The 27,928-nt window shown below is 41.8% G+C and overlaps 6 protein-coding genes across 8 annotated transcripts in view; 3 read left to right on the top strand and 3 right to left on the bottom strand.

The window, feature by feature from the left end:
* Positions 1-2,484, bottom strand: part of LOC136428753 (protein EFR3 homolog B-like) — a 71,057-nt gene extending 68,573 nt beyond the window's left edge. For both annotated transcript variants that reach the window (XM_066418491.1, XM_066418492.1), the window contains exons 1-3: positions 2,370-2,484; positions 1,468-1,557; positions 82-158 (exon numbers count right to left, since the gene is read on the bottom strand). In XM_066418491.1, the coding sequence (XP_066274588.1) occupies positions 82-158; positions 1,468-1,557; positions 2,370-2,469 (267 nt within the window). In that variant the 5' untranslated portion in view covers positions 2,470-2,484. The remainder of the gene's footprint in view (positions 1-81; positions 159-1,467; positions 1,558-2,369) is intronic.
* Positions 1-13,514, top strand: part of LOC136428758 (myosin regulatory light chain, smooth muscle-like) — an 88,813-nt gene extending 75,299 nt beyond the window's left edge. Inside the window, exon 8 of the mRNA XM_066418500.1 lies at positions 13,505-13,514. The gene's annotated coding sequence lies outside the window, so the exon portion shown is untranslated. The remainder of the gene's footprint in view (positions 1-13,504) is intronic.
* LOC136428755 (osteopetrosis-associated transmembrane protein 1-like) lies at positions 2,700-4,041 on the top strand. Its single transcript, XM_066418495.1, has one exon. The coding sequence runs from the start codon at positions 2,796-2,798 to the stop codon at positions 3,843-3,845; it is 1,050 nt and encodes a 349-aa protein (XP_066274592.1). The 5' UTR covers positions 2,700-2,795; the 3' UTR covers positions 3,846-4,041.
* On the bottom strand, positions 6,454-9,141 carry LOC136428756 (XK-related protein 6-like). Its single transcript, XM_066418496.1, has 2 exons — positions 8,541-9,141; positions 6,454-6,667 (listed from the first exon to the last, which is right to left on the bottom strand). Exons 1-2 carry the CDS (start codon positions 8,978-8,980, stop codon positions 6,469-6,471), a joined length of 639 nt encoding a protein of 212 aa, XP_066274593.1. The 5' UTR covers positions 8,981-9,141; the 3' UTR covers positions 6,454-6,468.
* Positions 11,862-15,267, top strand: LOC136428760 (XK-related protein 6-like). The gene is made up of 3 exons (XM_066418502.1): positions 11,862-12,291; positions 13,323-13,525; positions 14,162-15,267. Exons 1-3 carry the CDS (start codon positions 11,882-11,884, stop codon positions 14,944-14,946), a joined length of 1,398 nt encoding a protein of 465 aa, XP_066274599.1. The 5' UTR covers positions 11,862-11,881; the 3' UTR covers positions 14,947-15,267.
* A 2,675-nt stretch (positions 15,268-17,942) lies between these two features.
* On the bottom strand, positions 17,943-27,654 carry LOC136428754 (L-threonine 3-dehydrogenase, mitochondrial-like). 2 transcript variants are annotated; one of them, XM_066418494.1, is made up of 9 exons: positions 27,455-27,654; positions 22,595-22,762; positions 21,983-22,025; positions 21,613-21,683; positions 20,925-21,061; positions 20,079-20,264; positions 19,529-19,619; positions 18,693-18,959; positions 17,943-18,234 (listed from the first exon to the last, which is right to left on the bottom strand). In XM_066418494.1, the coding sequence occupies exons 2-9, from the start codon at positions 22,746-22,748 to the stop codon at positions 18,068-18,070; spliced, it is 1,116 nt and encodes a 371-aa protein (XP_066274591.1). In that variant the 5' UTR covers positions 22,749-22,762; positions 27,455-27,654; the 3' UTR covers positions 17,943-18,067. The 2 variants fall into 2 exon arrangements, with proteins under 2 accessions (XP_066274591.1, XP_066274590.1); XM_066418493.1 differs by lacking the exon at positions 27,455-27,654 and adding an exon at positions 23,564-23,612.
* Between the last annotated feature and the right edge of the window lie 274 nt (positions 27,655-27,928).

The raw sequence follows: 27,928 nt of genomic DNA, 5'->3' as shown, positions 1-27,928 counted from the left end.
GATGTCAGTATGGGGAAAGGAAAAGATTATGTTAAATGTACATTTGTACGAGTGTGTAGGGAGGAATGGATCAACCCTCACCTGTGGATCTTCAGGGAAGATGGCATCCACAAGTTTCTTGTAGCGAGGCCGCAGGGCCCCACAACAGCCACACATACCTGCAGCAAAGATACCACAAGTCATGATACCTGTTATTACCTGTTATTTCACTCAACACCTACTGTTAAAACATAGGGAAACTAAAACTACACGTTTAAAAAGAAAGGGACTTGTGAGTAATGAAATAAAAAGGAAAAATGGAAAACAAAATATCAGTTAATTGGACTGGAATTGTGAGTAAAACAAATGAGGATGAGGAAGAAAGTATTCAAATCTAATTGTAGCTAAAAATTAAAATCATCTATTTGATTGAAAAAATGTACAATGTACATGAAAGTAGGGAAACTCTGATCCACCATTTTGCTTATTATGATATAAGCACAGTAGCATTTTCCTTAAAGAGAAAGAGTGGGCATAGACTAGGCAATCTATCTGAACTGAAGTGAAGATGATGAACATTAAAATACATTTTACATCATGCTCAATGTTTACCTCTCCATACAATGATATACTACATGCATGCACAGCCCTTTTCTATATCTGTCAGAACAATAATTTATTACATCATGCACTATTCAATATTGACTTTCCATGACAGCAACAGAAGTACATGCACATAAAACATGCACAACATCAGAACTGTGAGTGCAAAATACATGTAGCTAGTGCTGAATGAATTTGTGCTGTAGGACTAGGAATAAGAGTAGAACAATATCATGTTCTTGACATGATACATGTACATGTATGTGCCAAAATTACAAGAAAAATACATCACTGTACATATTCATAGAAAACACAGCAACCATATTGTAAATAGGATTGCATAGACATGCATGGTGATCTCATGAGATTGCCTTCTGATTTCTGAAACCAAAACGTGATAATTACAAGGTGAGAGCAGTAGCAACGTAGCCACATGTTGTTAAGACTCTGTGCATGTGTTGAGTCGTAGGTTGTTTCCTTCACTGCAAGCTTAAGCCATGTGGGCAAGACTTTTGTCTGCGTGTCCATTGGGAAAAGGAAAGTGCTTCAAATTTTTAAGCTGGCTTCATTGATAACAATATGAAACAGAATGTCAGGATTGTGCAATGCTCTCCTGGGGTTATATGTGCAGTACAGCAATTTTTGTCTTGTGGAAATTTGTTTCTCACAATAATAATCCTCACAAATACGAATCAAGCAGTCAAAAATGAGGACAAATTGTCAATGAATCTTTTTGACCAATGGCCTTTCAGCAATTTATCAAATAAAGCCTTTAGAATTTGATGTCATACACACGAAACATCAAGCTCAAATAAAAGTATAACATTCCTGTGCTTCCAAATTTGTGTGCAAAGAGGGGTGCAGATAATTAATGAGAACATTTACGGATGTCAATCCACCGGCCACCGTCAGACATCACGGGTGACATGTCAAGCGGAGGGGTATCATCCTCTGGGGTGCATATCTTCCCTGTCTCTGCGATCAGTTAACACAATAAACAGAGCAAGTGGGAAGCAAAGAAAAGAAATAGGATCAATGAAAACTTCTAGATCTGCTTGGGTGTACACGGTTGTACACGGTATGTGTTGATTGTCAAGGCAAATCACGCTGATCATGACTTGCGACAGACTGAACATATGTCATTTCATAGCTAGATACTTCTTTCAAACTAACAGCCACGTACATCCTACTTCAAAGCTCTTACTATGCTATTTTGATGACTGCTGTCTCTGTGATTGTAAAAAGGTCTGTGCTGGTTTTATGATGTTATACAGGCACATTTCATTATTTTCTTTTTTCACTTTGCTATCTAATACAACAATTTTGCATATTCAAGTTCTCCGCCCTCTGCACCCTCTGCAACAAGTTTGTAACTGAGACTTACAACTGACTTTGGGGATTTTGTAACAACCACTCTTTTCTTTCGGTGGTCTATGACATATCCCATTCATAATTTCAGTCGGTCATATATCAGCCCCCCTCCCCAGCCCACTTCCTTGCCTGTTTTAGTTCTTGCTTAATTTCATTTCGTACCCATAATGGCCCATTTAATGCAATTGTTCGAAAGACTTAGCTTGGGAAGCTTGCTCCAGTCTTTCCCAAAACATTTATCCGGCAACACCCCCCTCCCCATATCCGGAACGTAAGATATTCAAAGCTTGTGTGTGTAAACCGACAGCACAAGACGACACTTTCCTTAGCTTTAACACACGGTAATGATAACAAGATGGCTTCTATCGATGCATTGGATTGTAAAGTGTGTTTAAAATACCCATCTGTAGACATACCTGACATTTTCACGATCTTTTCAGCATCAACACATTCCAAATCCTGCAAACGGTCCTTTCCACCGTCTCTTCCTGATTCAGCTAGGTCAAAGGTGAACATATATCCTCGAATGAGCAATGTCAAATTAGTAGCTAGCTTCTTTTGTAGTCGTAACATGTTTACTCTGGGTTAAAATGCAAATCCTCATTTGATATCAGCATCGTGTCTAACATACTGTATTTCACTTAGTTATTTAAAAATCATGCCGATGTGATTAACTTGCATTCAAATGTTTGGAGACAAGAGGGGAACAGGCCATGTCGAATCCGGGGAGAGGGATGTGACGCTATTGTCTATCAGGAACAGATCTGCGTGATGGTGCTCATTTTTTGAGCGAACATTTTGTGCAATTTCTTCACATTTGTTGCCTCTGACCTCCATTTATAATGGGTGCAACATTTAGAGGGAAAGTGTCTCTTGTCTTGTGCCTCTTCTTGTTAATTCTATTAGTCTGTAAGTATGGCTTAGCGGAAGAGTTGGAGAGAAACGATATCAAGACCAGCAGTGAGGATGGCGACGGTGAGTACGAATTCGACCGACTTCCGGGTGAAGAATTTTCTTCTCAGGAGATGGAACAAACAACACCTGTCCCAGAAGACGACACGGTTTGGTCATCTCATCAGTACCAGATTGATCAAGACAACCAAACAACGACTCAAAGTACCCAAAACATCACGATTTACGCATCAACGACTGTTGTCCCAAGTCCAATCATTGACAGCCACTGTGAGAAACTGTTGAGAAAGTTGGGAGAAAAAGCCTCGCGTTTCACCCACTGCTCGATACTTCACGCCAGACCACTGGGCCTGTGTAGCGGCTGTATGTACGAATACTTGGCCTTCATGAGGGTTTTTGATAACATCACTAAGGAGAAAGACCCCACTGGTGACCAGAGTTGTGCAGAAGTACTCCTTGCATCAGACATGACTCAGATAGTAGTAAAGACTCACCAGTTCATCCAGTCACTGTGGGAGGCCTCAACATGCGAACAGTGTTTCGACATTGGACCTGAAGTGAACGGCACTTTGAACTACAGGCTCTCCAACAACACGCTACACTTCCAGGAGATGGCCAATAAGACCTTGCTCTGCTTCGCTCAGCACACCAATAAGACGGGCAGTGTTTCCGACGTCTGCACCGCCTGCAAGGAACCTTACGATGAACTGAACAACTTGTACAACTCACTGAAGGACACAGCTAAGCTATGTGTGGACATTGTCGACTCTATGAACTCAACAAGGTACACCTGGAGCCACCGGTTTCAATGTTTGAAACATGAGCAGGACACGGTAGCAGTGGCAGCCATTGCAATCGGGTTGTGCATTCTGCCTGTGTTTTTCTACATAGGCAGTAAGATCAACGTGGAGAAAATTGAAAAGAAACTGCTGAAACCAAAGAGGTTCCGTCCTCTTGACGCAGCCAGTGTATTCCAGTAACTGGTGTCAGCAAGAAATAGATGACCTTGGTGTCAAATCGTACACCTTGTATATGATCAGGGCAGTGGTCCATTGTGTTACCTGTCATACTTTAAGTTGTGCAATAATTATACATATGTGCAAGAAATCCAACCTCTGCCCCTTGAAAGAAATTATTTATTGATAATTTGCTGCAATAAACCAGTAGATACATCAACTTGCCTTATGTATGATATTTGAAGGGGTCAGTGGAAAGAAGCGGTCCAGTCTGGTTAGGGGGCACAAAAAGCGGTCCAACTTTTTCTGCATGTGATTGCACCCTCTGGCAGAAAGTGAAAAGAAAGATTGCAAGCAGTATGGTGACCGTATGTTATTAGCATACAAATGTATATCCCAGCTTAAAGTACACTGATCAGCTATATAGGGGTACATAAGATGTTACCCTCATGCGCCCTCACTACCAAGTTCATTGTGTAATACTTTTTTAGTTGGACTACTTGATGTATCATTGACTTTGATGTCAGTAATGTTAAAGTTCAGGCATTGATGCGGTATTTAGCAGACAATATGCTGGAAGTAGTCTTGTAGCAGTTCCTCAAAAATAGCTGGTGTCAGTCATGCATCAGTGTACAGGAACACAGGTATGAGACTGGGTCATCATGGACCACATTTGCCCAACACCTCAGCATGATGTGACTACTTTAACAACTCATAAACTGTTACCATTATAGAATACATTTCATTGTCAGTTTTTTCACTGAGAGTTGACAAGTACTTTTGAGTACTTAATTGTATCTAGGAAATTTGCAAAACTGTATTGACATTACATGCACACTGTAAAGATAGAAGAAATTTGAGCTCCTGCAGTTTGTTTCTTTTTAGTCTGATGGCGCAACAGATCTGATGGATTTTGACCAAGCTCCGGATCCTCCACAGTACAGATTGCAATGGCCCAACGGAATATTAATGGGATGTTTATGCATTACTAAGGAAGGACGCATGATCCCTTTTGTTCATCTCACGAACAACTCTGACACAAATAATGATGCCATTGTATTGTACATGTATAACATGTCTTTATTAACTTCATGATTGTGGAGTTCTTACTCAATTATACCGATAATACCGGAGAGTCGCAGACGCTGTGACCAGTTGATGATGTTTATGTTAGCATTTTCGAGGCCTTGAACGGTGCCTGCTTTCCAAATCTGAATAATTACGTTACCGGCATCCTCATATCTATTAAGGTGGCGTAACTACATTACTATCGTAGAATTATCTAAGTTCATGCTGACAGAGCAGAAAGGCGAACTTTAATCAAAATCCTTTTACTCGAATCAGCTTCTATTACATTACACACATGATTCGCACTCTCGGTAAAAGTTTTCCAGGCGATTGCCACAGTCCACAGACACAGTTCGTCTTATTGTTTCATCAGGCGCGGGCTTTTCGCCGTTGCTCTTTCTCTTGCCATCGGTGCTAGTCCGACCCGTGCTACTCCTACTCAACCTACGCTCGAAGTTTTTCACGTCATCTTCTGTCACCTTCCAGCGACACGTGAAGCCGAAGTTCAAGGCCGGAACCTTCGCTCGGCAGCGGTCGTTCATTTCTGAAGTTCCGTCCGCCTTAATATTGCCGCCAACGTCCAACCCATCGACTTCATCTACCTCACTACCGCTCCCCTTCTCTGGTCCGTCCACGTCATCAAATGGACGGATGCAGATCGGTATTTCTTTTGGATGACAGAAGAGGTAGTGGAGCGACATGAAAATGATACCGACAAAGAACCCGACGTAGACCAGTAGCAAGGCCGGTGTCAGGTATGCAGGTCGCAGTCCGGCTTGACGCATCCTCCAGTACCAAAGCCCGGCCATGGCTGCGTTTTCCACGTACACCAGCGCGTAAAAGGCAGTAGCACGGTACCGGGAGCGAGACTCTTGCACCATGCTCAGCCAGGAGAAGATGTTGACAAACGCGATGACGATGTTGAAGCCTGTCTGTTCCACACGGCTGTCGTAGAACTTGATGTCCTGACACGACCTCCAGACGAACATGATGACGAAATGCCCGCCCAGGATGGCGAACGTGTACCAGTGGAAGTGGGAGGCGAAGAGAGAGATGGCGACGACTCTTGCGGAGATAGTACAGAGGCGCCAGAGCGTCCAGAGCACGACTCCGGTGTACGTGATCCTCTCTGCGTTGGGCAGGGCCTCGCGAAGGGACTTGTGGTAGGACACCAGAGCCACCGACAGGGACGCAAGCGACGTGCCAACGGCCAGCACTGTAAGAAAACAACGGAGAGTCAGATGATGGAAAGTTCGAAATATTCTAATATTCCTTGGATACTAACATTCAGATGCGTGTCTTTTATCGTCTTTTTGGCATACTGCATTTTACCGCGGAATTATGATGTTCATGGCACGAAAGTTCATCTTTGCTGGTAAACGACATAATGAATAAAGGTCGCTTTAGAAAACCAAAACTGGAATGAATTGGAACTTGCTAGTACCCCACTTTTTGACTGAACCCCCATATTCATTCCTGTGTTGGCTTTGAAAAGTTTAGGATCAGCAGAAAGGAAGCTGATTTATTGTTTTTTCATGATCTAAGGTTGACAAAAGTGAGGAGCACAGTTCTACATGAATCATACCATACCTGTGATGACATCCCCCTGACCCCTGACCTGCATGATGTACAGCTGGAGTACCAGTTGTGGAGCGGACTCCAGGAAGGCCTCGAACATCCTGAGCAGGCACACGTCCGTCCACTCCGCCAGCCACAGGTGGTACCAAGACTGGTGGTCTCTCCGGCTCCGGAACCCGTACACTAGCGCCTGGACACATCTGAAACATTTCCTTACATTTTAATTCATCAGTAAACAAAGTCTCTTCGTGGTCTAGTAGTAAGTGGTTCTTACAGTTGCTATTGTCCGAGGTGTGTCTGAAACAAAAGACAGACGCGTCACTCATGATACTCAGCGTCGAACACAGTGATGAATGTCCTGATTTCCTATCTACCTGCAGACATTGGCCACATGTAGATTTATAATTAAACAGCATTATGTAATGTTTTGTCGCCAATATTTGAAATATTCTTGAAAAGCAAAATCTTCATGTGATTGATATTTACTGACACTTTTCAACACATTTGTGTCATTATTTCGCAATTCTGACGATCATGGTTAGCGCAAAAAGTTGAGGTCGTCCAGCATGCGTCTGACTGGACGGACAAGTTAGCAAAGGTGATTAGCAAGGTAAATTGCTCAGACAGATTTGTTAACGTTGTTGCGAGACATTATTAACATGGCGGATGACAGACAAGCCACCCCCCACCCCCCAGCACCGTAGGGACTCTTTCGGGAGCTCGCCCGTCACACTTTGTAGGTAGGGTTGTTGATAGGCTTTAACAGTCTGTTAACCATACTAGACATATTTGCACGTAACCGTATTGATGTTTACAGTCTTGCTGCATTAAACACGGCCGATTCATGCACAGTGCTTTGATGTGCATTGCATAATTTTGAAGGCCAGCGATAACGATTTGTTTATGGAAAAACATCACCGTTATGCAGCCAGCAAATGAAAATCGACGAAACCGTCTGCACCTGGGCAAACTTTTATATTCAAAATTTCAAATACTATTCCGCTATACATCTTTTTAAACCATATCATAACAGTACAAAACGTTGCAGACACGACATGACCATCCATGCAAACGCTTGTCTTCCGAAAGCACGTGTGATTGATAGTACTCGGGGGATCCCTGACACGTGATCCACCTGTGTTGTGTCTCGAGGGCACGTACATGAATGCAATGACTCATCTTCTGTTATTGTTATTGTTAGAAACACGCGTAAGGCACAAAACACGCCTGAAGCACGCCGTATCCTATAAAACTGCCAACACGAAATAAAACTGTTTCGAGCATGCATGCATGCAACAATCCGGTGCCGTGTTCTCCAAACAGAGGTTGTTGGGCGAATTGTGACCTTCTTATCATATGCCCCGGCTGACAACCTCTGCTTGGAGAGTAGGGTACCAGTATAGATCAAAATAGTCCTCTCACCAAGGGAAATGTATTTGGTGGCCTATATGCGGGACACGGGCACTTAGCAATATTACAAGGGCACTCCGGCTTGCGTCAACAGTGACATACTGCCTTTGAAAGCATATAGTAAATAATGTAAACACCAATGCAAATTTACAAACTCCTTTGCTTCAAAGCTCCGTTAATAAAACATGGTTTCTAGCAACTCTCAATGCACTTCCGACCTCATACTGATGACTCGTGCTTTTAACACTGAAATGTAAACCACCGTGAGAACAGTTTCCTCCGTCAACAAACTGTTGCACACATGGCCTACAGTTTCTAATGGCTCCAGGAGACAGTTGGTAAGTTTACACTTTAACCGACGGTGACCTGCGACGGTTGGACCTGAAATATGGCAGGTGTTTTCCATGCCGTAATTGGTCGTATCAGGTTTCACAGGGGAACAATTGAGCTCACAACAAGCGTGGGCTTGTCCACAGCAAGGGGCGGACTAAAACTTTGGGTTTGTGAAAATCATTAACCAGTGGTAGCAATATGATATATAATTTTCAATAGCCGGCATATCCAACTACATAGTATTAATGCTTTGATTTCAGAAACCGCCGCTTCCATGGAGAGATAATCTCTTCCTTATTTCCGTACCCCGTCACCTGACAGACGTCCTACCTCCACATTGTTCCCAACTGTAGAAAATGCAGCAGCCCCCTCCACACACAGGAGAGAACCCCAGCTTTCTCCGACTCAGGAACCCTGCTTCTGTCCTGTAGATACCACCGTATGCTGCACAGCTGAAGGACGATGGAAGGGAGCAGAACGAACGTTATTGTCATCGCGAACCAACCGTAGTAGCCTTGTAGGAAGTAGTTCGTCACCGCCAGAACCACATCAGAGACGATGTCGGCCAGGAAAGTGACTATCCCCACGATAACAAACAAGGCGTCGATGTAGGTAAACTCTTCCTCGTACAACCAGACGAGGAAGCAGTCATAGCGAGCTTTTAAACCAGCACAGCTGTGCGGCTCGGGCGTTTCTGGACGGTTGGATGGAGACCTGGTGTTCGCATTTACCCGCCCTGACGCCATGTTCTTACAGGTGTGTTGGAACATACCATTTCGGCATGCTGCGGGGGGACGGAACAGTACCGTCACTGACCCGTATCAGGCAAGATCGTCTTTCAAACAATATTTGAACCATTGAAAATGCAGGAGTGTTGGATTGTTTCAAAGGGGTATTTTCAACTGAAGTGTAGCTGAATAGTAAGGCACCATGGTTTGGGGGCACGAGGGCAACCAAAACATTGTTATTATTGTCTCCTCACAGTAGTAATGTTACGCGGCATTGTTACTCTCAATGGCCGACTTTCGGTTGTTTGTATCTTTTTCACTCTCGTCCGGTGTTGATCTGACCATTCTTCTTGAACCCCCGCGAAACAATGAAAAAGGTTCATTGGCGGCAATAAAAAAGAACGCATTCTGAAGCATTGTTATTTTTTGAATAGGACAGTTCTCTTGGAACATTCTAATTAGAACAGCATTGAATGTTTCTAACATTTGCTTTCATGATGGTTGGATGACGGCGCAAGTTACTAGTCTATCCATTACGTTGTTGATCGTCGGTGTACCAAGGGAAAGTACCGTTGTGTGTTTATTATCAAACCAGCTATGTCCGGATGACCATGGCCAAAAAGTGCCCATCGCCTACTTTCCAGCAGCCATGTAAGTTATGTCATAATTTGGTATATACCCTATAGTTTCTTGAAGCTATAGCTAGTTTCGCCGTCGGGACGTTTCGCTGTCAAGAGGAATTCTCTAACCGTAATTCTAACCATAACCTTATCCCTACCATAACAATTAACCTAACCATAGACATTTAGATACAAACAGAGATTTTTAGAAACGTATATGTATAGCCCAGAAATTGACGGCGAAACGTCTTGACGGCCGATAATACAGTGCAGTGTCTATGCAGAAATTTATATAGATATGCAGTAGGAATCTATAATTACACTTTCCGACGGTTTTATTTGTTGAGGATTTATGAATTCTTTCCCGAGTGAGAAACAAATCCCATATCAACATTTGCTCGGTTATCTTCAACGTTGTTTTTTTTTCTTCATCAGTGCTTGGTGCTTGCTCTCGTATTTCGAACCCGCTAATCGTTGTTTTGACATTTGTAACGACGATATGATGAATAGAAATCACACAAATCTCTCCTTTCCCTCAGTCCCTGTCGAAAGAGAAGACTTCACGTCTGAAAGTTTCAATACATCCAAGAAAACTCGCGATGGTTTCACGATGATCGGGGATCATCGCGGGTCACATAAAGATGTTGGGACTGAAACCACGCAGCGGGCGTCTCATATCCTTGTCTCGCCGCCTCAGTCGCTGTACAAACTGGTCTACATGGACGAAGCTCCAGAAAATGCTGACAATGCAAGGGGGAGGATGTTGGATGGGGATGATCAAGAGCGTTTCATTGGTAAGATTTAGAGCGGTGATTTTATAGCCTCTAGGCTCCATCAGGCTCCAGACGTGACTTGAAAGAGTGAAATCGGTCAGATAGACAGATATCATATCAGAGGAGTAGGCCGGGCAATAGATACCATTTTCCATGTCCGCTGTTGCGGTCAATCTATTTCAAGAATATCAATATTTTCTATATGATGATTATTTCTTCTGTTTTCTTTCAGCAGACAAAGTTATTGAAGCAGAAACTGACCGCGAGCTGGAATGGGACAATTATTTCACCACATACACCGACGGCGATGATTTTGTCGCTGAAATAATTTCTACAACAACAGAGCGTACACGGCGGAAGAATTCTCCACTGAGATGTGAGGGTTTTCATCCCTCCGTCGTCAATCCTATGTACCTTGCTATTCCATCCCCTGATCTCATCTACAAAAATCTATCACAGATGGACAGGCAATCTGTTGTGTTACAACGCTCTACGTCCGCGCCCGACATGTGTTCGGAAACTTTCGGCCAACAATCGCTTTCCATCGGAAGTACATCGTCTTCACTCGGCAACACTTCGTCACAAATCGGACAATCAGGTCGTGACGATTCGGCAACAATTCAAAAGGGCCTCGTACGGCTGCGCTCTCAGGAAATTCAAAAACAGAAAATTAGAAATGAAGAAAATGCAGAAAACGACGACGGGTGTCAAGACGACAAAATGCCCTCAAAGGAAACCGCCAGGGAAAGACGCGACGGGGTCTATTTCCACCTTCAAAATGCGGTTGTTCAGACGAGCACGGCCTTGAAAGGTCGCCTGGTGTACATGCTCACCTGTCTTACCGTCACGATAACAAAGGCAATAGTACACATTCTCTGGTGGTTAGGATAAACACCAATGTTGACAAGGGGAAAATCACTATTATTTACCATTGAGATTAGAGACGGTAACGTCCTCAGTCCTCAACGCATGTCAGTCCAACAGAATAAAATTTATGAATGAAACGTGCTTTTGAGCTTGAGTTGTACACTGGCAGTTGTGTTATATTTGTTTATACATGTACAGCTTGCTTGTTGCTTTTCACATATAACATTTGCACCGGCTACTTGTCTAATTCTCTTCTATCTTGTAAACCACCGGTAATGCTTACCACTCATTTCTTCGATGCAATGCGTAGTTGCTCTACAAGTTGCTCTGTATGTTTGTTGCATTGTTTCAAACCATTAGGAGATCGACCAAGGGTCACCTGTATTCAGAAGTTCATTGACCGAGAAACATGGGGTTGGGTGGGGGTGGTCACGAAGGTGGAGTTATCTTTTGGGAAAGGAAATTTCAAACCATGTATTACTCAGCTCTGTGAAAAGTTGGTAACACGTCTTTTGCTATTAGGATAAAAAGGTTTTAGGAGGGATTTAGCAAAAAGTAATTATAAGCACATTGATCCCTCCCCTATCATAGGAACCATTGGTACAATCTGCACACATGCGAGCATTCCAGCAGATATCGTTATCCGTAAAGCCCACAGTACACACGACCTTTGCTGAACCAGTATGGCTTCACAAGGGGTAACATTACCGTTACAAGGGGAAGGCCCGGCATCCACTGATGAACAACATACAGGCTGCTGCAACCTCAAGCGTCATTATCAGGAGTTCCAGAATCAGCTGTACACCCAAGAATTCAGCGATTTGGACGTGTTGTTCGTCCTTTTTGCCGTGGCAACTTTCATCGCTGACATCGGCACCGACCTCGGTCTCGCCTTGACGTATTTCACCGAAGCGGAGTACTGGTGGTTTGCCCTGACGCTCTCGTTCATATTTCTACCGTCCTTAGTTCTCCAGCTCTTCAGCCTGAGGTGGCTGTGTCAAGATAGGAAACCGACGGCGAGGAAAAGACAGACGTGGCTAAGTTGGATAGCGAGATGTACACTCCATTTTCTTCAACTAGGAACAGTTGTGAGGTAAGCGTCACGAAAATCAACTGCATTCATATCCAGCCATTCTTTTTGTCCTTTACTATATAACATATAACGAAGGAATTAGAATCATTCTTGTTGTTGCCATATCGCAACGCGTAACATGTTTGTTGAGCACACGTTTGTGCAGTGCACACAGTTGCTCTGAAAAAGACTCTGACGGTTTGCAGTTTTTTTACCTTCTTGGGACAACAGCTTTCCGGAAAAATGGCATATTCGACAAACGTATTAGTAAGCTTTATGGAAAACGCGTTTTGTAAATTCTTATGAATCAGTACATGTCAGAGGTTGATGCAATATTCTTGTCACATTGATAATGCCCAAACAAGAACCGTGGCCGGTCCAAAGTCGACATAATAGTTAACCAATCTGTGCCATATTTACAAATGGAAAGTCTTTCGGGGTCATTCGGCTTTGCATTCAATCGGGTCTGGTGTAACATTTTGACAAAAGAAATCTTCAAGAAAAACGTCGAAAACAGGGTTCCTGGCGTGGCGATGGAATCACAAATCATTTTAATTACATCATGCCCTCAAATGTTAGATTATGCCCCCTTAAAATTGTCCCTTCAGTTTTACACAGGGAGATTTAGATCTGTTAGGCGTCGCCTAACAGCGTTTTCTTATCTATTTCATACACCTACGTAATAGCCGGGCTTACTGATACTGATTATAAAATCGCCCTTCTCCTTCTTCTGACAATCTTAATACAAAAGAACTTTATTGCACGACAGTTATACATGGTACAATGTATGGCAACAACTATCAAAAAAAGTACAAAATAGAGGTATAGAATAAAAGATCAACATCCTAATTACTAATTCAATAAGGGCTAGAATAAGTCTTCTATAGTGTTAGAATCGAGTGGGGCTAATCATGAGTTTCGGTATTTTTTCTAATAACAACACAGTATTTCATATATTTGCCTATTTTTGCATTGTGGGGGTTGTTGCATCTAAATATATATTCAAATCTGTCTGTAGCATCGAGTCTCTTAAAATCTGTTGTTTAATGCAGATGTCTGGAAGCCTTGCGGATAGGCCACAGGAGCCGGACCAGTCGTGACCACGCCCTGCGGTCCTGGTATTACCTGGCATGGATAGCGGAGTGGACGGACATATGTCTGCTCAGGATGTTCGAGGCCTTTCTGGAGTCAGCGCCACAGTTGGTTCTTCAGCTCTACATCATGCAGGTCAAGGGGCAGGCTGACAGACAAACAGGTACCGTTCTTAGATGTTAGCCTGAAAAAAAATGAATAGCTCCATTTAAAGATACTGTAAATGCAGAAATGTTCGCGGTGGAATATATGTTCGCGGTTTTCGCGGCGATCTCTTTACCGCAAACTTAAGACCACCACGAAAAGCCGTTCTATTGTGACTATAGCGCTATACTATCGTTTCAAAAGCGAACTCAAAGCCACGTACCGCGAATTTTTTGCATTTACAGTACGTATTGTAGAACCTGACCGATAAAAATATTGAAACGAAGTTTCTGTTTTTGGTGATTTTTCTACATCACAAGTCAAATCTTATTTCACTGCACAGCGATACTCACAGCGTCTGAATGCAACTTCGTTGTGTCGTGAGAAATATGCGCACTTCCCACCGCCGCTTGAGTTGTCATTTTCTCTGTGGTTGGGGAGTTTTGAGTGTACGCAGGCTACCGAAAAGTACTTCGCGCGGTGGAAAGATGACGCGAATATGTTGAAAATTAGTTGCAAATGTCAATCTGAATGGAGATATTTTTAGACTCTAAAAATTCTACAATATGTACCCCTATACGATAGCATACCATCATTACTTGTAGAATGGTTGCAGAAAAAAAATTACATTTGAAGTACGATGTTTTGTTTTCAGTAATATCCTGCTGCATCTCCATTACTTCGCTGGCCTCGTCGCTGATCTCGTACCACAGGTCTTTACGCGATGCGCTTCCAAACGCGAAGGTCATGAACTACACGGGCGTCACCCTCTGGTTTCTATGGCGACTCCTGACGGTTTCCTCGCGTGTTCTTGCCGTCGCCGTATTCGCACACCTGTTCACGTGGTGGACGTTTGTCGGTCTGGGGGCACATTTTCTTCTAATGTTCCTCTGGCTGATATTTCAGAAGACGAAATTCTATGGAGGAGAGAAAAGAGCTGAGGAAGTTGGGTTTGATTTCATCATCGCGTTTTTGTACATTTTCTGTTGGTTGAATATGAAAGAGAGTCGATCCCGATACAGGGCACTGTTTTATTACTTGTTAGTGTACGCGGAAAACGTCACATTTGTCGGCTTGTGGTACTGGAAAATTACCGAAGTTGGGTCTTTCTATTCCGAATTGGTCCTATTTTGGGTCATGTTTGGGTTTCTGGGAGGAATTAGCTTCATGGTCATGTACTACTTGCTCTGTCATCCCAAGAAAATCCCGTTATACGTGGCGCCGTGCAGTGCTGAAGTAAAACGCCAGGAGTCGTCGCTGCATGTGGACATTCAAGACGGACTTGGCCGAGAGGAGGAGGCGGTCAAAAGTCCCTGCATTGAGGCTGTTCCACAGATGAGAAATGGAACGGTTCCCGGTCATAAGCGTCCTGCCCTCAGTCTAGGCTTCGCGTATCGCTGGAGGGCTACAGAGGAGGACAGTAACGTTACCAATGACTGATACAAATAAGAGGGCTTTTTTGTCTGTACTACTGTAGGATGGAAGTCATACTCTCAGTATCCTCTAAAGGTTAAATAAGGTCAAAGAGATTTATCGGACAACATAGCAAAGGAGATAACTTGCCGACTGGGAATGCAATGACACAATTTGGAAGTTTCTGAGTCATCATCAACATCGATATTTCAACATCGACGTACGCAAGGACACTTACTCAAGCAACTGGATAGATTCTGGAAACGGCCAGTGTCACTGGGAAAAGATGTTGGATGCTACCTGAAACGTTTAACCGTTTCCAAAATGTATCCAGTTTCTTGAGTAACGGTTACCCTGCGTACTTTAGTATGTTATTACCTAAATGTTTACATCACAATGTTATGGTTCACATTAGTTCTCCGTTTGACTAGAAATAGTGATTGGGGAACATATTATCATAACAATTCTTACAATTCTAACAACAAACTCCTTCTAATGTATCGTGATGACAGATTGGCATTTCGGTCATAACAGCCTTTCATTCTAACCGGTATGTTAGCTATAGGTATCCATTGACAAATATGGACACTTTGTGATGTCTTAATATTGTACAGCATATTTTAGTTGCAGTATTTTCTTCTTAGCTTGGAGTAAGAGACAACAAGCCAAGCAGTCCTTTCCCCATACATTTAATATCACTGCATGCCTGTAAATTATGAAAAATATTGTCACTGATATATGTGCTTAAACACATTGATTCAAGTTCACACGAGCTCACCTGTTGAAAGTACACAATATGTGAATGATGATAAGTACTAAAAACAAAGGCGGATTTAACGATAGTAAATGTGACAAGCCATACTTTTTGTCTGCCACAGTTGAAGCAATTATGCACACAAAATTTGTATTACACATAGGTAAGTACACAATCTTCATGGATCACTTTCAAATATAGGCATTGTCATTAAGGGCCCAGTCATATTTGTCATACGATTGTCATACGATTGAGGGGATTCTTGGGACAGTGTCATACTTCAGGCTGTCTAAGATCCTTTTCTGTGGTTGGTTTTGTCACACCATGCTTGAAAATCCTACGACATAAAAATCGTACAGCGGCCAACACAACCACGCCGTAAGAAATCAATACTGGCACTTAAAACAGTATAACTATTAACACTGGCTTACTGATTGGCAACACTGCTTGGTACTAGTCTTAAGTCAATACCACTTATAGGTACGTTAAGTTGTGTACATTGTCTTATTTGTCTCCCTATTTCACTGTTTACAATGTCGCCATAGCAAGATAACTTAAATAGCTTTTGACAAACATACACACAAGTTGTATAACAAAACATTATGGTGCTGGAAAAATAAAACTGTCGTGCACAAAATACTCACGTGTACAGTACTATAAAAAACTGAATGCAAATGTAGTGGAAGAAATGGCTCTCTTTGGCAATGCATAATACACACATGAAAATGTTCATAAATATTGCAAAATATACTTCTACAACAAGGTGCAACTCAGTACTTTCCCCATATTGAACATGATATAGAACTACATATAAACAACATCCCTACAAAATCTTTTCAAAGCATCAAAGTTTTTTTTCTAAAACAAAACACATTAATACAGTTAACAAAGAATTTGGTGTTTAGGGGTGCACGAATCTGATGTTTCATAAAAATATAGAGCATACATGCAATGAAATCAAATGCTTAACACATTTCCCTAACAATAAAATCAAGTATTCTTTGAACCAATTCATATGATATCCATCAAAAAGTGTAACTGTACATAGTTAACATCTTAAGTACATTTTGTTGACCTCTCTCCGTGAATTTTGATACCCCATTTTCCATATATAAGCTTAAGCACGTGTACCTCCCTTTTGAACACAAGTACATCACATAACTTACAAGGCATACTAGTTGCAATATATGGATAAAAATATTCTTTCCTCCCTAGTAAAATATGACTTTGTCTCTTGCATTAAGTACTTCAAGCCAACTATGACTAGATACTAAGACACAGAATCTAAGCAGTGCTACAAAGAACGTGATTGTACTGTCTTGTAGACTCCTGACGATGCCAAGCAGTGAGATTATTCTTCTGAATTTTTGACATCCTTGCTTACAGCTCCCTGTTCCTTAAAGCTCCTTATGGCATTGTGATGCACCAAACTAAGTGATTATCAATAGGCAATCACCATGCAAGCCCTAGAGTACATGCAGAATTGGCAGAGAGATGCTATAAGCCAGTTCACACTTTGAATTGCTCATGTGCGAGGACAAAGGTGAAAGCCCCAAACTTGTAAACAGTTCTTCTTGTCTAAACCATGCTTGATACTCCCGTGAATAGTTTCATCAGGTTGGTAAGTCACTGAAGAAAAAGACTCTTTTTTTCACAACCAAGGGATTTATTCAACCGACATTTCGGTGACCCTCTGTCACCTTCTTCAAGGCAATTCTGACTGGTTCACATAGCAATACAGCACAGGTGTTGCTGCTTATACATATTAATGAGATGCAAACGCAAAATATTTACATATGTACAAACACTGTATGTTTGGGACCGCATAGTGATGTCATCCCCTGTGTTTGTACATATGTAAATATTTTGCGTTTGCATCTCATTAATATGTATAAGCAGCAACACCTGTGCTGTATTGCTATGTGAACCAGTCAGAATTGCCTTGAAGAAGGTGACAGAGGGTCACCGAAACGTCGGTTGAATAAATCCCTTGGTTGTGAAAAAAAGAGTCTTTTTCTTCATGCTTGATACTGTTTAATGCATTTATGGTGATTTAATTTTGAGGTAGGGAGAAAATGGAGTGTTTGCGGTGGTTTTTAGTTTGTGGTTGAATCAACCGTGAACCAGCTTATACTTAAACCATGCCTGTTTATACATGTGCCTGAACCCTGGAGAACCTATCCAAGATGGTGTTTTGTTATTGCCTGGCTGTGCCTCAGGATAATCTGTAAGTAACTACAGGAAACCTGCTAATAAGTCTGCTGCCATCTCTCTTCAGTCTGCCATGCGTACATGGCACAGCATGTATTCATTTACTGGCTTGATTGTAGCTGTATCAGTTTACAAGTTTGTTCCTGGACTTGGAAGCAGCATCAACTTTGTTTATTCCAATATTTAGATAGCAGCAGCATTTATCTGTGCAGACGTTCCTTGTTTGCCCTCCTTCTGGGCTCTGATCTTGGTCAGCATTGTTGTGACCAGTTTGGGCAGGTCGTACTCATGGTTCCAGCCCAGGTCAAGCCTCGCGTTGGTGTCATCCAGAACCTGCGGCCAGGTATCAGCTGTAAAACCGGGATAATCGCATTAGAAATCTGCAAATGTTATGCACAAGGGCTGCTATGAACAACGGCAAGTCGACAATAACAAAAATATGAACTTCAAATGCATGATCAAACAAAAAAGAATGGTTCTTCTACTTTTGAACTTATGCAAAGAATGGTGCTCAACAAGTCCAGGGCTGTCTCTAGCTTTAGATTCTTTTTCAGCCCTAATAAAGCCATACATAACAACTTTTTTCAAGTAATGCTATGCCTATCGTTATCCCTGTCTAATTTTCCAGACAACTTTACAACAACTTTTCTGGCAAGTATACTTAAATCGTTCCAATGAATAAAAGAACATGTACATCATGCTCTTTCCCACAAAGTACGGCTTATACGGTTACAGACCCGAAAACAACAATATTTACTCTGTTAACACTGTGAAGAGTACTAGTACTGTATAATGACAAAGCACACACCTATGGCCTGTCTGCTGTCAGGCTTGTAGTTGATCTCCATGTCAGGCACGTGTTTCTTCACCTCTGCGTAGATCTCTGCAGGCGTGAAGCTCATGGCCTGGATGTTGTACACACGCTGCTTCAGTCTGTGTTCAGGCAGCTCCATAACCTCCGCTGTCGCCCGCGTGCAGTCGTCAATATACATCATCGGGAGACGTGTGTCGTGCTCCAGAAAACACTCGTGTCTCTGGGTCGTCACCGCGTCGTGGAAGATTTCTGTAGAGTAGTCTGGAAACAGGGGAGGATGACAATCAGATGAAATCAGTGCATAGTTATTCATCTATTTATTGTGTTTCTCCAACAAAGTTTTCGACGTCGCCATACCAAAATCATAACAAACTAATACAACAATAATCAATACATATTGATACAATATAAGTAACACATGAAGTAAATCAACACAAGATAAATCAGCTTGGCAACATAAACATACAAAAGTTGTTGAATCAAATCATGACAATAGTCATATGACAATGTATAAGGTAACATGCAATGGAATGAAATTGGCATGGTCTTGTAGCAAGGCAAGTGGCACAACCGTACGATAAAGAACACGTACAAGGCTGCTCTAAACAGAAGTTAAACATGTACCAATAACATCAAGGTAATCAGTCAAAATGACTTCTGTTCTTTTTTAATCTAATACACCCAGTATTGTGCTGTGCCATAAAACAAAGGGGATATCAAAATACCTTTCTGACCTTCAAAAAAAAAGAAGAATTACACATTTCTTACTTTCTATGTAATGCTAGTGCTTAAAATACATGGTACAGTGAGAAAAGTTTCTGGTGCAGTACCTGTTGTTCCGCCGCCAGGTGGCGTTTCTGCAGAGATGATGCCAGGGAAGCGCAGACAGCGGAAGTCCAGACCATATTTATGGTGGTAGTACTGAAGGAAGTGCAAAGCACACAATGACTGAGATTCCCTTATCCAGCGCACCTTAATCTTGACTATTCTCCCAGCAGAAGTTTCGATCGGGGGGCTAGGAGTGACCGGGATTCTTAACGCTGCCCTCCCTTCACAAAAATCCTGGACACTCCTAGCCCCCCGATCAAAACATCTGCTTGGAGAATAAATCACATACAGACAATTGCACCTCTCTCTCAGTGTTCTATCAAACTTAAAGTCTCACACTTGGGACAAAGTATGATACTCTTTTCAATAGCTGATAACACAATGAGGCTTTGCTATATGTCTTGCTTCTATAGCCAAGCACACAAGGTCACACTACTCTTCTTAGAAATTAGCCTGAGTGCCATCCTCTGTAGTAACCAATGGCTCAATCTTTTCGCTTGCTAAGCACGGACGGTTACTACAGAGGATACCGTCCAAGTGAAGTGTACCTACCTCTCCCATCAGTTCAGCATGCACCTTCGCCACACCGTAGATGGTCTGGGGCCTCTGGATGGTGAGGTCAGGGGTCGGGTTGCGCGGGGTGGTCGGACCAAACGCCCCGATTGTGCTTGGGATGAAGACCCTCAACTTGTACTGCTTGCTGACCTCCAGGATATTGTGCATGCCTTCAATGTTTACCTAGGTGTACAATATTGATGAAATAACATGAGCAGAGGGCAGTGAATATTATGTGATTTAAAAACGCAAAAATATATCTTTGTTATCGAGTTGAAACCTTCTCAAAGAGAATTATTTAGCAACACTACAAAGACATCTTTTTCTTCTTTTAACATCCCCAATAGAAGTCAAGCATGATGCTTTTTCAAGTAGCTAGTAGTAGTAGTACAATGGGGCAATGCCAGGGCTCACATTCTTAGCCAAGCACACTGGGTCACCCCTACTCTTTTCGGTGGGTTAGGTCTTTTTACATGCAGAGGTTTGATGCTTGAGGCTTATGCCTGAAGCTCCCTAAAACAAAGGGCAGCTGGCTTTACGTCACCATCCGAAATGACAAATGCAATCACTTGCAACATGACCAACTTGGGGTTGACCCTGGGGTCGAACCCCTGCCCACGGATCCACAGAATTCGACCCATATGGCAATTGAGCAGCAGGATTGCTTACCACATATGCCAAGGGGAAATGTTAGAAAGACATAGCTACCTAAATTTGTATCAAACATCTAACATTTGGCCGTATGTCTCTTCTGTGTTCAGTAACTTTTCCCATGGTAATGTAACAGACAATGTTGCAGTCTTTATTTCCTTGAAGAGTAATAACCAATAGCAGGGCTCCTACCTTGATTGCCAGGGGTACGTTAGCTTCTCCCACAGCACTGAGCAGGGCACTGAAATGGATCAGCCAATCAATGCCCTCGTTCACAACCTTCTCTTGAAGGTTCTTGAAGTCCAGGATGTCTGCAAAGATGTATCTACCTGGAGGAGGTAAGGGACAGGGGAGACTTAAGTATTAAACTTTGAAAGATCAAATGGCTGTGACACAAAAAAACATGCATGAATCATGATTCATATTTACATGTCAACATGGTCAGAATATGTACTGTAAATCTTGAAATATTCGCAGTGGTTTTATTTTTGTGCTTTTTGCCATGACCTCTACCCCGCAAATTTATCCACGAATATGCATCTCACAAATATCACTAATCTACAAAGCTGTTTCAACAGTAAACATAATTAAAACTATGTTTTCTTTCTACCACGAAGTTACACAAACACAAAAATAATGTATTTACAGCTCTATTCCACAGTCACCACACCCTACATATCTCCTACATGAATTGGTCAAATCCTCCATCACTTCTGGTTGGCCATGAGGGAGTTTTTCTGTTGAATTTCCAACTGGACAGTGGGAAGTAGATTATCATCCTGTCCTTTCAACAGTAACACAAGTCAATTTCTCTGAAACTCTTTAAAGAATAAAAAAACAGCAAGTGTAAAACTAAAAGAGATCAAAAGTGTAGATTTACCAGTTTCTCTGACATGCCTTGGTGGGTTCACTATGTCTGACATGATCACATTGTCAGGCCCATATTTCTTCCTGCAACAAAACACATGTACAAAAACATTTTTTTTCCATTCAAACTTTAGGTTACTACTACTTTCTAACAACCCCTCTTAAGTGTGCTCTACATGGGCATGTCATTCTTAACAGGAGTAAAAAATGCAATGTTTAAAAGTTTGCTTGGATGCAGGCATTTACACTTCCCATGATTTTCAAACCCTACCAGCATGTGGAAGATCAAAGAGTTATCATACAGTATACCTCCCCCCCCCCCAAACTGCAGCATTACAGGTAACGCAAAGATGACAAAGTCTATTAGATATTTTTATAATTACCTGAGTAGGCTAGCAAGTCCACTACCAAGCTGTCCCAAACCACCTGTAACAAGAAAAGAAACTTTGTAATCTTTTTTAAATCCTTGGACAGTACACTTGCTGATAGTGTTAGTAGCTGGCAAGGCTTGGTCCACTCTTTCCATATTATCATAAATATCAAACACATTGTAAATCTTGAAATGTTCAGCATTTTTGCAGTGACCTCACCACTGTTAATTCATGACACCGCAAATATGCGTCTTTAATATATTACTACTGTACTGCACAGAATCAGTTTAATCACAAACTTAAAACACTGAGAAAACCTCCTCTGACCTTCACTGCGAAATTAAGTTCCCACAAAAAAAACTGAATCTACAGTATATCAAGTACTGTAAATGCATTAAAGTTCAAATGGTTTTTATTTCACGCTAAGGTGAAAATGGAGTGTTTGCGGTGCTTTTAAGTTTGCGGCAACGCTATAGTTACAAATTGCTACAGCATTGAACAAAAAAGTTCACGGTGGTTTTAAGTTCGCGGTGAAACGGTGGCCACGAAAACCGCGAACATAAAACCACCACAAACATTTCTGCATTTACAGTATCAAATGATCAGTTACTTGTTGGACCCTACCTGTGATGAGGACCCTTGGTGCGGGCGTCTCTTCGACGGGCAACTCGTCCTGGGAGAACCCGTTGAAGAACCGCACGCAGTGCCGCGCCAGCTGTGTCCTCTGGAGGTCACGGCCGGCACTCCGGCACACCGACTTTGTTATGGCTGGAAACATTCCTGTACCGAGACCTGTCACAAACAGAAGGCATCTGTGTTTAAAACTACTGATGTACAGATCTAGCTGTAGTCATTGCACATTGCAAAATTGCTTTTACAATATGGAAAATTTACTTCCTACAGTGCTGTTTCACAAAATTTCTGGGCAAAGAGGTAAGAAGGATACTGGAAAGACAAAATTAGCTCTAACCAAGAAGGTAATATGGATCCCTTTTTTTAAGCAAGGAGAAACTGAAGATTTTGTACATGTATCATCCAGTCTAAGTAGTCTCTAGGTGAATCTTACCAAGGAGGTTTTATATAAAACCTCCTTGATCTAACTGTTTGCATGTTTTAGGCTTGCCTACACAATAGTGAATAGACTGAAATCAGTAGTTTATCTAACTACTAATTTCAGTCTAAGTGTTTATCTGTTTAGGCGAAAGTGGGAAAATGTTTAGATGAGAGTAATTATGCAAGAAAACAATTTCAATCTTTGGTTGCTTTACTCAAGGAGGCCTATTTTAACCTCCTTGCTTTACTTTAGTGATCTACACCCAAAAAAAAACCCAGCCTATTCTACTATTCTAGATCTTCTTTGTATACAGTAAAGTAAGAGTATTGTTGTAACGTAAATAACAATTGGCACCAGGCAGCCATGCAAGTAGAACTAATGTCTCCCAGAATTTATACACCTTGAGGTTGAAGGCAGGGGGCACATTTGAGGTTTCAATGAATGTTAAGTGCGAATATGCCTTAGGCTATGATCCTATCAATGTATCACATGCAAGATTTATCAACATACACAAACAGGCGACTTAAAGTTAAACTAACAACAGTAACAGGCACTGTGAGGAAAATGTGACATTCAGCAACTGTGAAGAGATTTAATATCTACAAATTTGTTGACTCATTCCTACCTTGCACAATTTTTTGTTATGTCATTATGACCACAGTCCTTGCATATTTGAACAAGACAAAGACTGAAAACAATGCCTCTGTTTTGTCCAACAACAACCATTTATCACTTTCTAATTGCAATGATAAGATTGTTCTGTTTCACTGGCACTTCAGTTAAACCAACAACTAAAAACCTAACAAAACAACAAGGAATCAAAACTAATTTGTATTATCATCCACACCTGTTTTCATATTCATCAGTTGCACCTATACTCAGGACCACTATGTATCCATTAGTTAAAACATTGTAGGAGTTTCTTTGTTTCCTTGTAAATACAAGGAAACGGCCAGGAAAACATTGGTGTTATCAGTCTACTTGTACGTGTGAATCACACAATTCCCTTGGTCTAATCAGGTACAGCCTACAGGGCACAGCACATAGTTCTGATAGTACATAGCCATGAGGAAATGATTGTGTGCACAGCACTCTCAGTAGCAGCCAAATGTTTGCACTCTGTCTCTCAAAAGGTGCTTAGAGGGTCAAAGGGCAACAGTAGCCCATCCAACATGCCTTCATCCCATAAGGGTCTCTGGGGAATTGTGTATACAACTGGAGACCTCACTAACTCTGATGTGATTTGAAGTACAGAGACCACTACTGAGCTGGGCTCTCTTGAATTCGAAAGCTCTATTTTGTGTTATTCATGGTGGATTGTGTGTGTAATATTTGAATTAAGGGTTAATGACCCGCCCCAAGGTGTATATGGTGTCATAACGCCTGACCATGTGCTATAACCACCGAATAAAACCATCGAGTGAGCGAAGCGAACGAGGTGGTTTTATGAGGTGGTTATAGCACATGGCCAGGCGTTATGACACCATATACACCGAGGAAGAGGCGGGTCATTAACGTTATTATCATATAGCTTATCCAAACTGACGCATATAAGAGTAGACAATTTCTGTTTGACGCATAGATCCCTTATACTATTAAGAATGCATTTCAGAATTCACATTTGTCCTTGTTTAACAGAAGATGATGAAGAATATGTACAACTGTTGCCTGATTTATTTATTTCAACCACACAGGATAGGAGGGTCGGGTTCAGGTCAGTCAGAAACTGTTATCATTGAAGAATCTCCCTGCAACATGACCTCAGGTAACCTGAATAGAACGCAGGTTCTTTGGCCAGCAGGAAATGGAACGCGCGGAACCTTAGATAGAACGTGGTTTCTTTGGCCAACAGCAAATGGAACACGCGGAACATTTTTGGGAATTTTAAATTTGTTTTCCTTTTTTCATGTATTCTAAGGAAATTTTTAGGAATTCTAAGACAATAAAGATTTTTTTAAACAAGGTTAAGAAAAAGATTCATCAAATAGATACCCCCTCTACAAAATGCAACGGTTATAAATATTTTTTAAACAAGGTTAAGAAAAAGATTCATCAAAAAGATACCCCCTCTACACAATGGAACGGTTGTGTTCTGACATGACGTCAATAAGTGGTGTGTTATGGCGTGATAACAGACCACTTATTGTGGGCAATTGAGGCTTCTGATTGGTCGACGCCATCTACCTATGTGATAATACTGTATATCTTTTCCTTGCCAATCAATCAATCAATCACTACTGTGCATGCCAAGCTGAGGTAGCATGATTTATTGCTTACACATGTGGCTTGAGAGGTTGGACAGCCTACACTCTATTTAGCCTGTGTGTCATGGTCCAGGTTAGCCTACTAGTACGTCCAGCTCTAATACAGAGGACTTTTCCTAACCTAACCTAACCTAACCTAACCAGGATAACACCATGCCACGCCTCTTTTAATAATACCAGGAGAGCACTCTTGCCACAGAGCTTCACAGAAGTGCATCTTGGTATACTTCTTTGATGTCCTGCCAAAACTGTGGTTGTGTGTGTGGTGTGTGTGTGTCAGTCAAATAGTGAAATACCAATCAATGCTTTTGCATTCATGTTAATCAATAGCAATGCTTTGCATCTGGTATCATTGTTGTTACATTAGCAATTTTGAATGATTAGGGTAACTGACATTTCTATAAAAGGGTCAATTGGGGGTCATCACAAACTGGCCATTGAATATAATTTACTTTACTGTTTTCATACTGGAATTTGAAATATGACATTTATTCATCATCAAATTGTCTATCTATATATGATTAGTTCACTATGGCTAGGAAAGGAAGAAAGCTTAACTGGTGGCATGAGTTTTAGGCCTAAACTTTTGCAGGTGGCAACTTCTGTTATTAAGTGGCACTTCATTAAACATAATTAAACTGCCTGCCCAACCATACACAATTCCCAGTAACATTTTTGTGGCCCCAGGGGGCAAAGACAAGTGACCCCTCACTGGCCTCAGAGACCAGCTCATACCTATGTTATACTCTCACTTTCACTTATATCTCAGCATGACGGCAGTAAAAAGAAGTGTTCCAACTAGAAGGAAGGGATATCAAACTTCAAAGCTGAAGAAAGTTTTATCTAGCTTTAGTATAGGTGTATCTAATCATCTAGTATCTAATAGCTAGGAAGGTATTACCTTCAGGTGATAACTGGGCACTTCATACAGGAGAAGACGTTCGCCTGTATTAGATTAGTAGGTGGGATGGTGGACTTGTGTTTAGGGCTGTTGACTCACAACCTGGAGGTACTAGTACTGATCATGAGTTCAAATCCCTGACAGGTCCCCATATTGTGCTGTTGGAAAGGCACTTTGCACCGATTTCCTCACTCAACTCAGTGGTAAATGAGTACCTAGCTTCATCTAGAGACGTTCCTTGAATAGGACGTTATAGAGGTAATCCATGTTTGAGGAGAGCCACAGCACACCTCGTGAATCGAAAAGAGTGGGGGACCATCCAAGTGTGAGTGGATGAAATAAATCTGTATGTATGCAGCTTCTGCTGTTCAGTACAGGGGCTGGTTCAGTACAAACCTGGTGTGCTAATGACGACATGAGGCAGTTAACGGCTATGCAATATAAAAAGACAAACAAAGAAACAAGCTAAAGAACCAGCCTAACCCCTGCCCCTCCTACATCCCTGTGCACCACATCTCATCATACTGCAGATATCTAGACCGACCCCCCCCCCCCCCCCCCTCAATGATGATTTAAATCCAAGAAAGACAGAACAAAACAAAACAGAAGCTTTGTGATTCAGGGATGCGCCACAGATTGGACCATGATGACGTTGACGAGGAAGTAGCTATAATTTGATTGATTAGTACAAATATTTATATACTGGTCACCGGACAACACACACGTGCACACGAATTTATGATTCGGAATTTTCCACATGCCTGATGAGGTACAACAAGTGCATGATGTACACGATCACAATCTACAGACACTGTGATGAAGTTACAGACACGTGTGGCTTCTCTGGTCCAAAAAATGTAAACATACGACGATACATACAGTCAGGTTCAAGGGAGGGTCGTTTGTGTTAGTCACGTTGTTGGACCATAAATAAACGCCTACACACGTTACATGCCTCGCCTACACATATGCGACCGTCACCGTTGTTTTACGGGTCTTCCGTTGTGGAAACTCTTCTCTGTTTATTACGGTTTATAGATGAATCGTTTCTTAGATTATGTAGACGTAACGTGAGATTTGGGGAAAGATGCAAACACTCTAATAATCGCCCTTGGATCGCGGCACGATGTGACAGGTCGAACCGGTCAGGGAAAAAAGACATGTGTGAAAGACAGGGCTCTAGTTTAGCTAGTGCAAGTGGCTAGTGTAGTAGCAGCTTTCTGAACAATCCGCGGATGAAAACCCCGCTTACGAAACAGGCTTACCTCAGGAAAAACGTATCCTCTTGAAACAGATGCTGCTGAGGTGTCTGTATCCGAAGAATCTGACCTAAATCTTTATTTTCCCCCGCCTTTGAACGCGCTGTGAGGCTTCCACAACCGCGGAAAGTGATCCTTATCCACCATGTGACGATTTTTCTGACGTCATGACGAGCCCCCAGGATCGGACCAATCACAGGCCAGATAACTGCCGACCCAGGTTAGGCAGAAACTAGCAGATTATTTGCTGCGAAATGATGTTTACTTGATTTTTGTCATAATTCATAACACATTTCTGGTGTACTACTGGTAAGTTTAAATGCCAAATGCCAATAAGGTATTTTACCACTGTTATTAGTCGTTACTCCTTCCATCGTTTTCATGCCATTCAAATGTTTTCATTTATTGTAAGCTGAGCTAGTACATTGAATGTATGGGGGTGTTTGTGATAAGTAATAATCCTATAATTCAGAGCAAAAG

This window comes from Branchiostoma lanceolatum, chromosome 2 (genome assembly GCF_035083965.1).
Source record: "Branchiostoma lanceolatum isolate klBraLanc5 chromosome 2, klBraLanc5.hap2, whole genome shotgun sequence".
Taxonomy (NCBI): domain Eukaryota; kingdom Metazoa; phylum Chordata; class Leptocardii; order Amphioxiformes; family Branchiostomatidae; genus Branchiostoma; species Branchiostoma lanceolatum.
Note: the sequence above shows the minus strand (reverse complement) of the source record. Positions and strands in the feature narration are given on the sequence as shown.

Coding starts and splice junctions, on each gene's coding strand:
- LOC136428754 (XM_066418493.1), bottom strand. CDS start 23,597: ATGTCACATTTTCCTCACAGTGCCTGTTACTGTT. Junction 22,763..23,563: donor TCACAGTGCCTGTTACTGTT/GTTAGTTTAACT, acceptor TGTTTGTGACAG/GTCTCGGTACAGGAATGTTT. Junction 18,235..18,692: donor TGACAGCAGACAGGCCATAG/GTGTGTGCTTTG, acceptor CCGGTTTTACAG/CTGATACCTGGCCGCAGGTT.
- LOC136428755 (XM_066418495.1), top strand. CDS start 2,796: ATGGGTGCAACATTTAGAGGGAAAGTGTCTCTTGTCTTGTGCCTCTTC.
- LOC136428756 (XM_066418496.1), bottom strand. CDS start 8,980: ATGTTCCAACACACCTGTAAGAACATGGCGTCAGGGCGGGTAAATGCG. Junction 6,668..8,540: donor CAGTTGGGAACAATGTGGAG/GTAGGACGTCTG, acceptor GAAATGTTTCAG/ATGTGTCCAGGCGCTAGTGT.
- LOC136428760 (XM_066418502.1), top strand. CDS start 11,882: ATGGCTTCACAAGGGGTAACATTACCGTTACAAGGGGAAGGCCCGGCA. Junction 12,292..13,322: donor CAACTAGGAACAGTTGTGAG/GTAAGCGTCACG, acceptor TGTTTAATGCAG/ATGTCTGGAAGCCTTGCGGA. Junction 13,526..14,161: donor GCAGGCTGACAGACAAACAG/GTACCGTTCTTA, acceptor TTTTGTTTTCAG/TAATATCCTGCTGCATCTCC.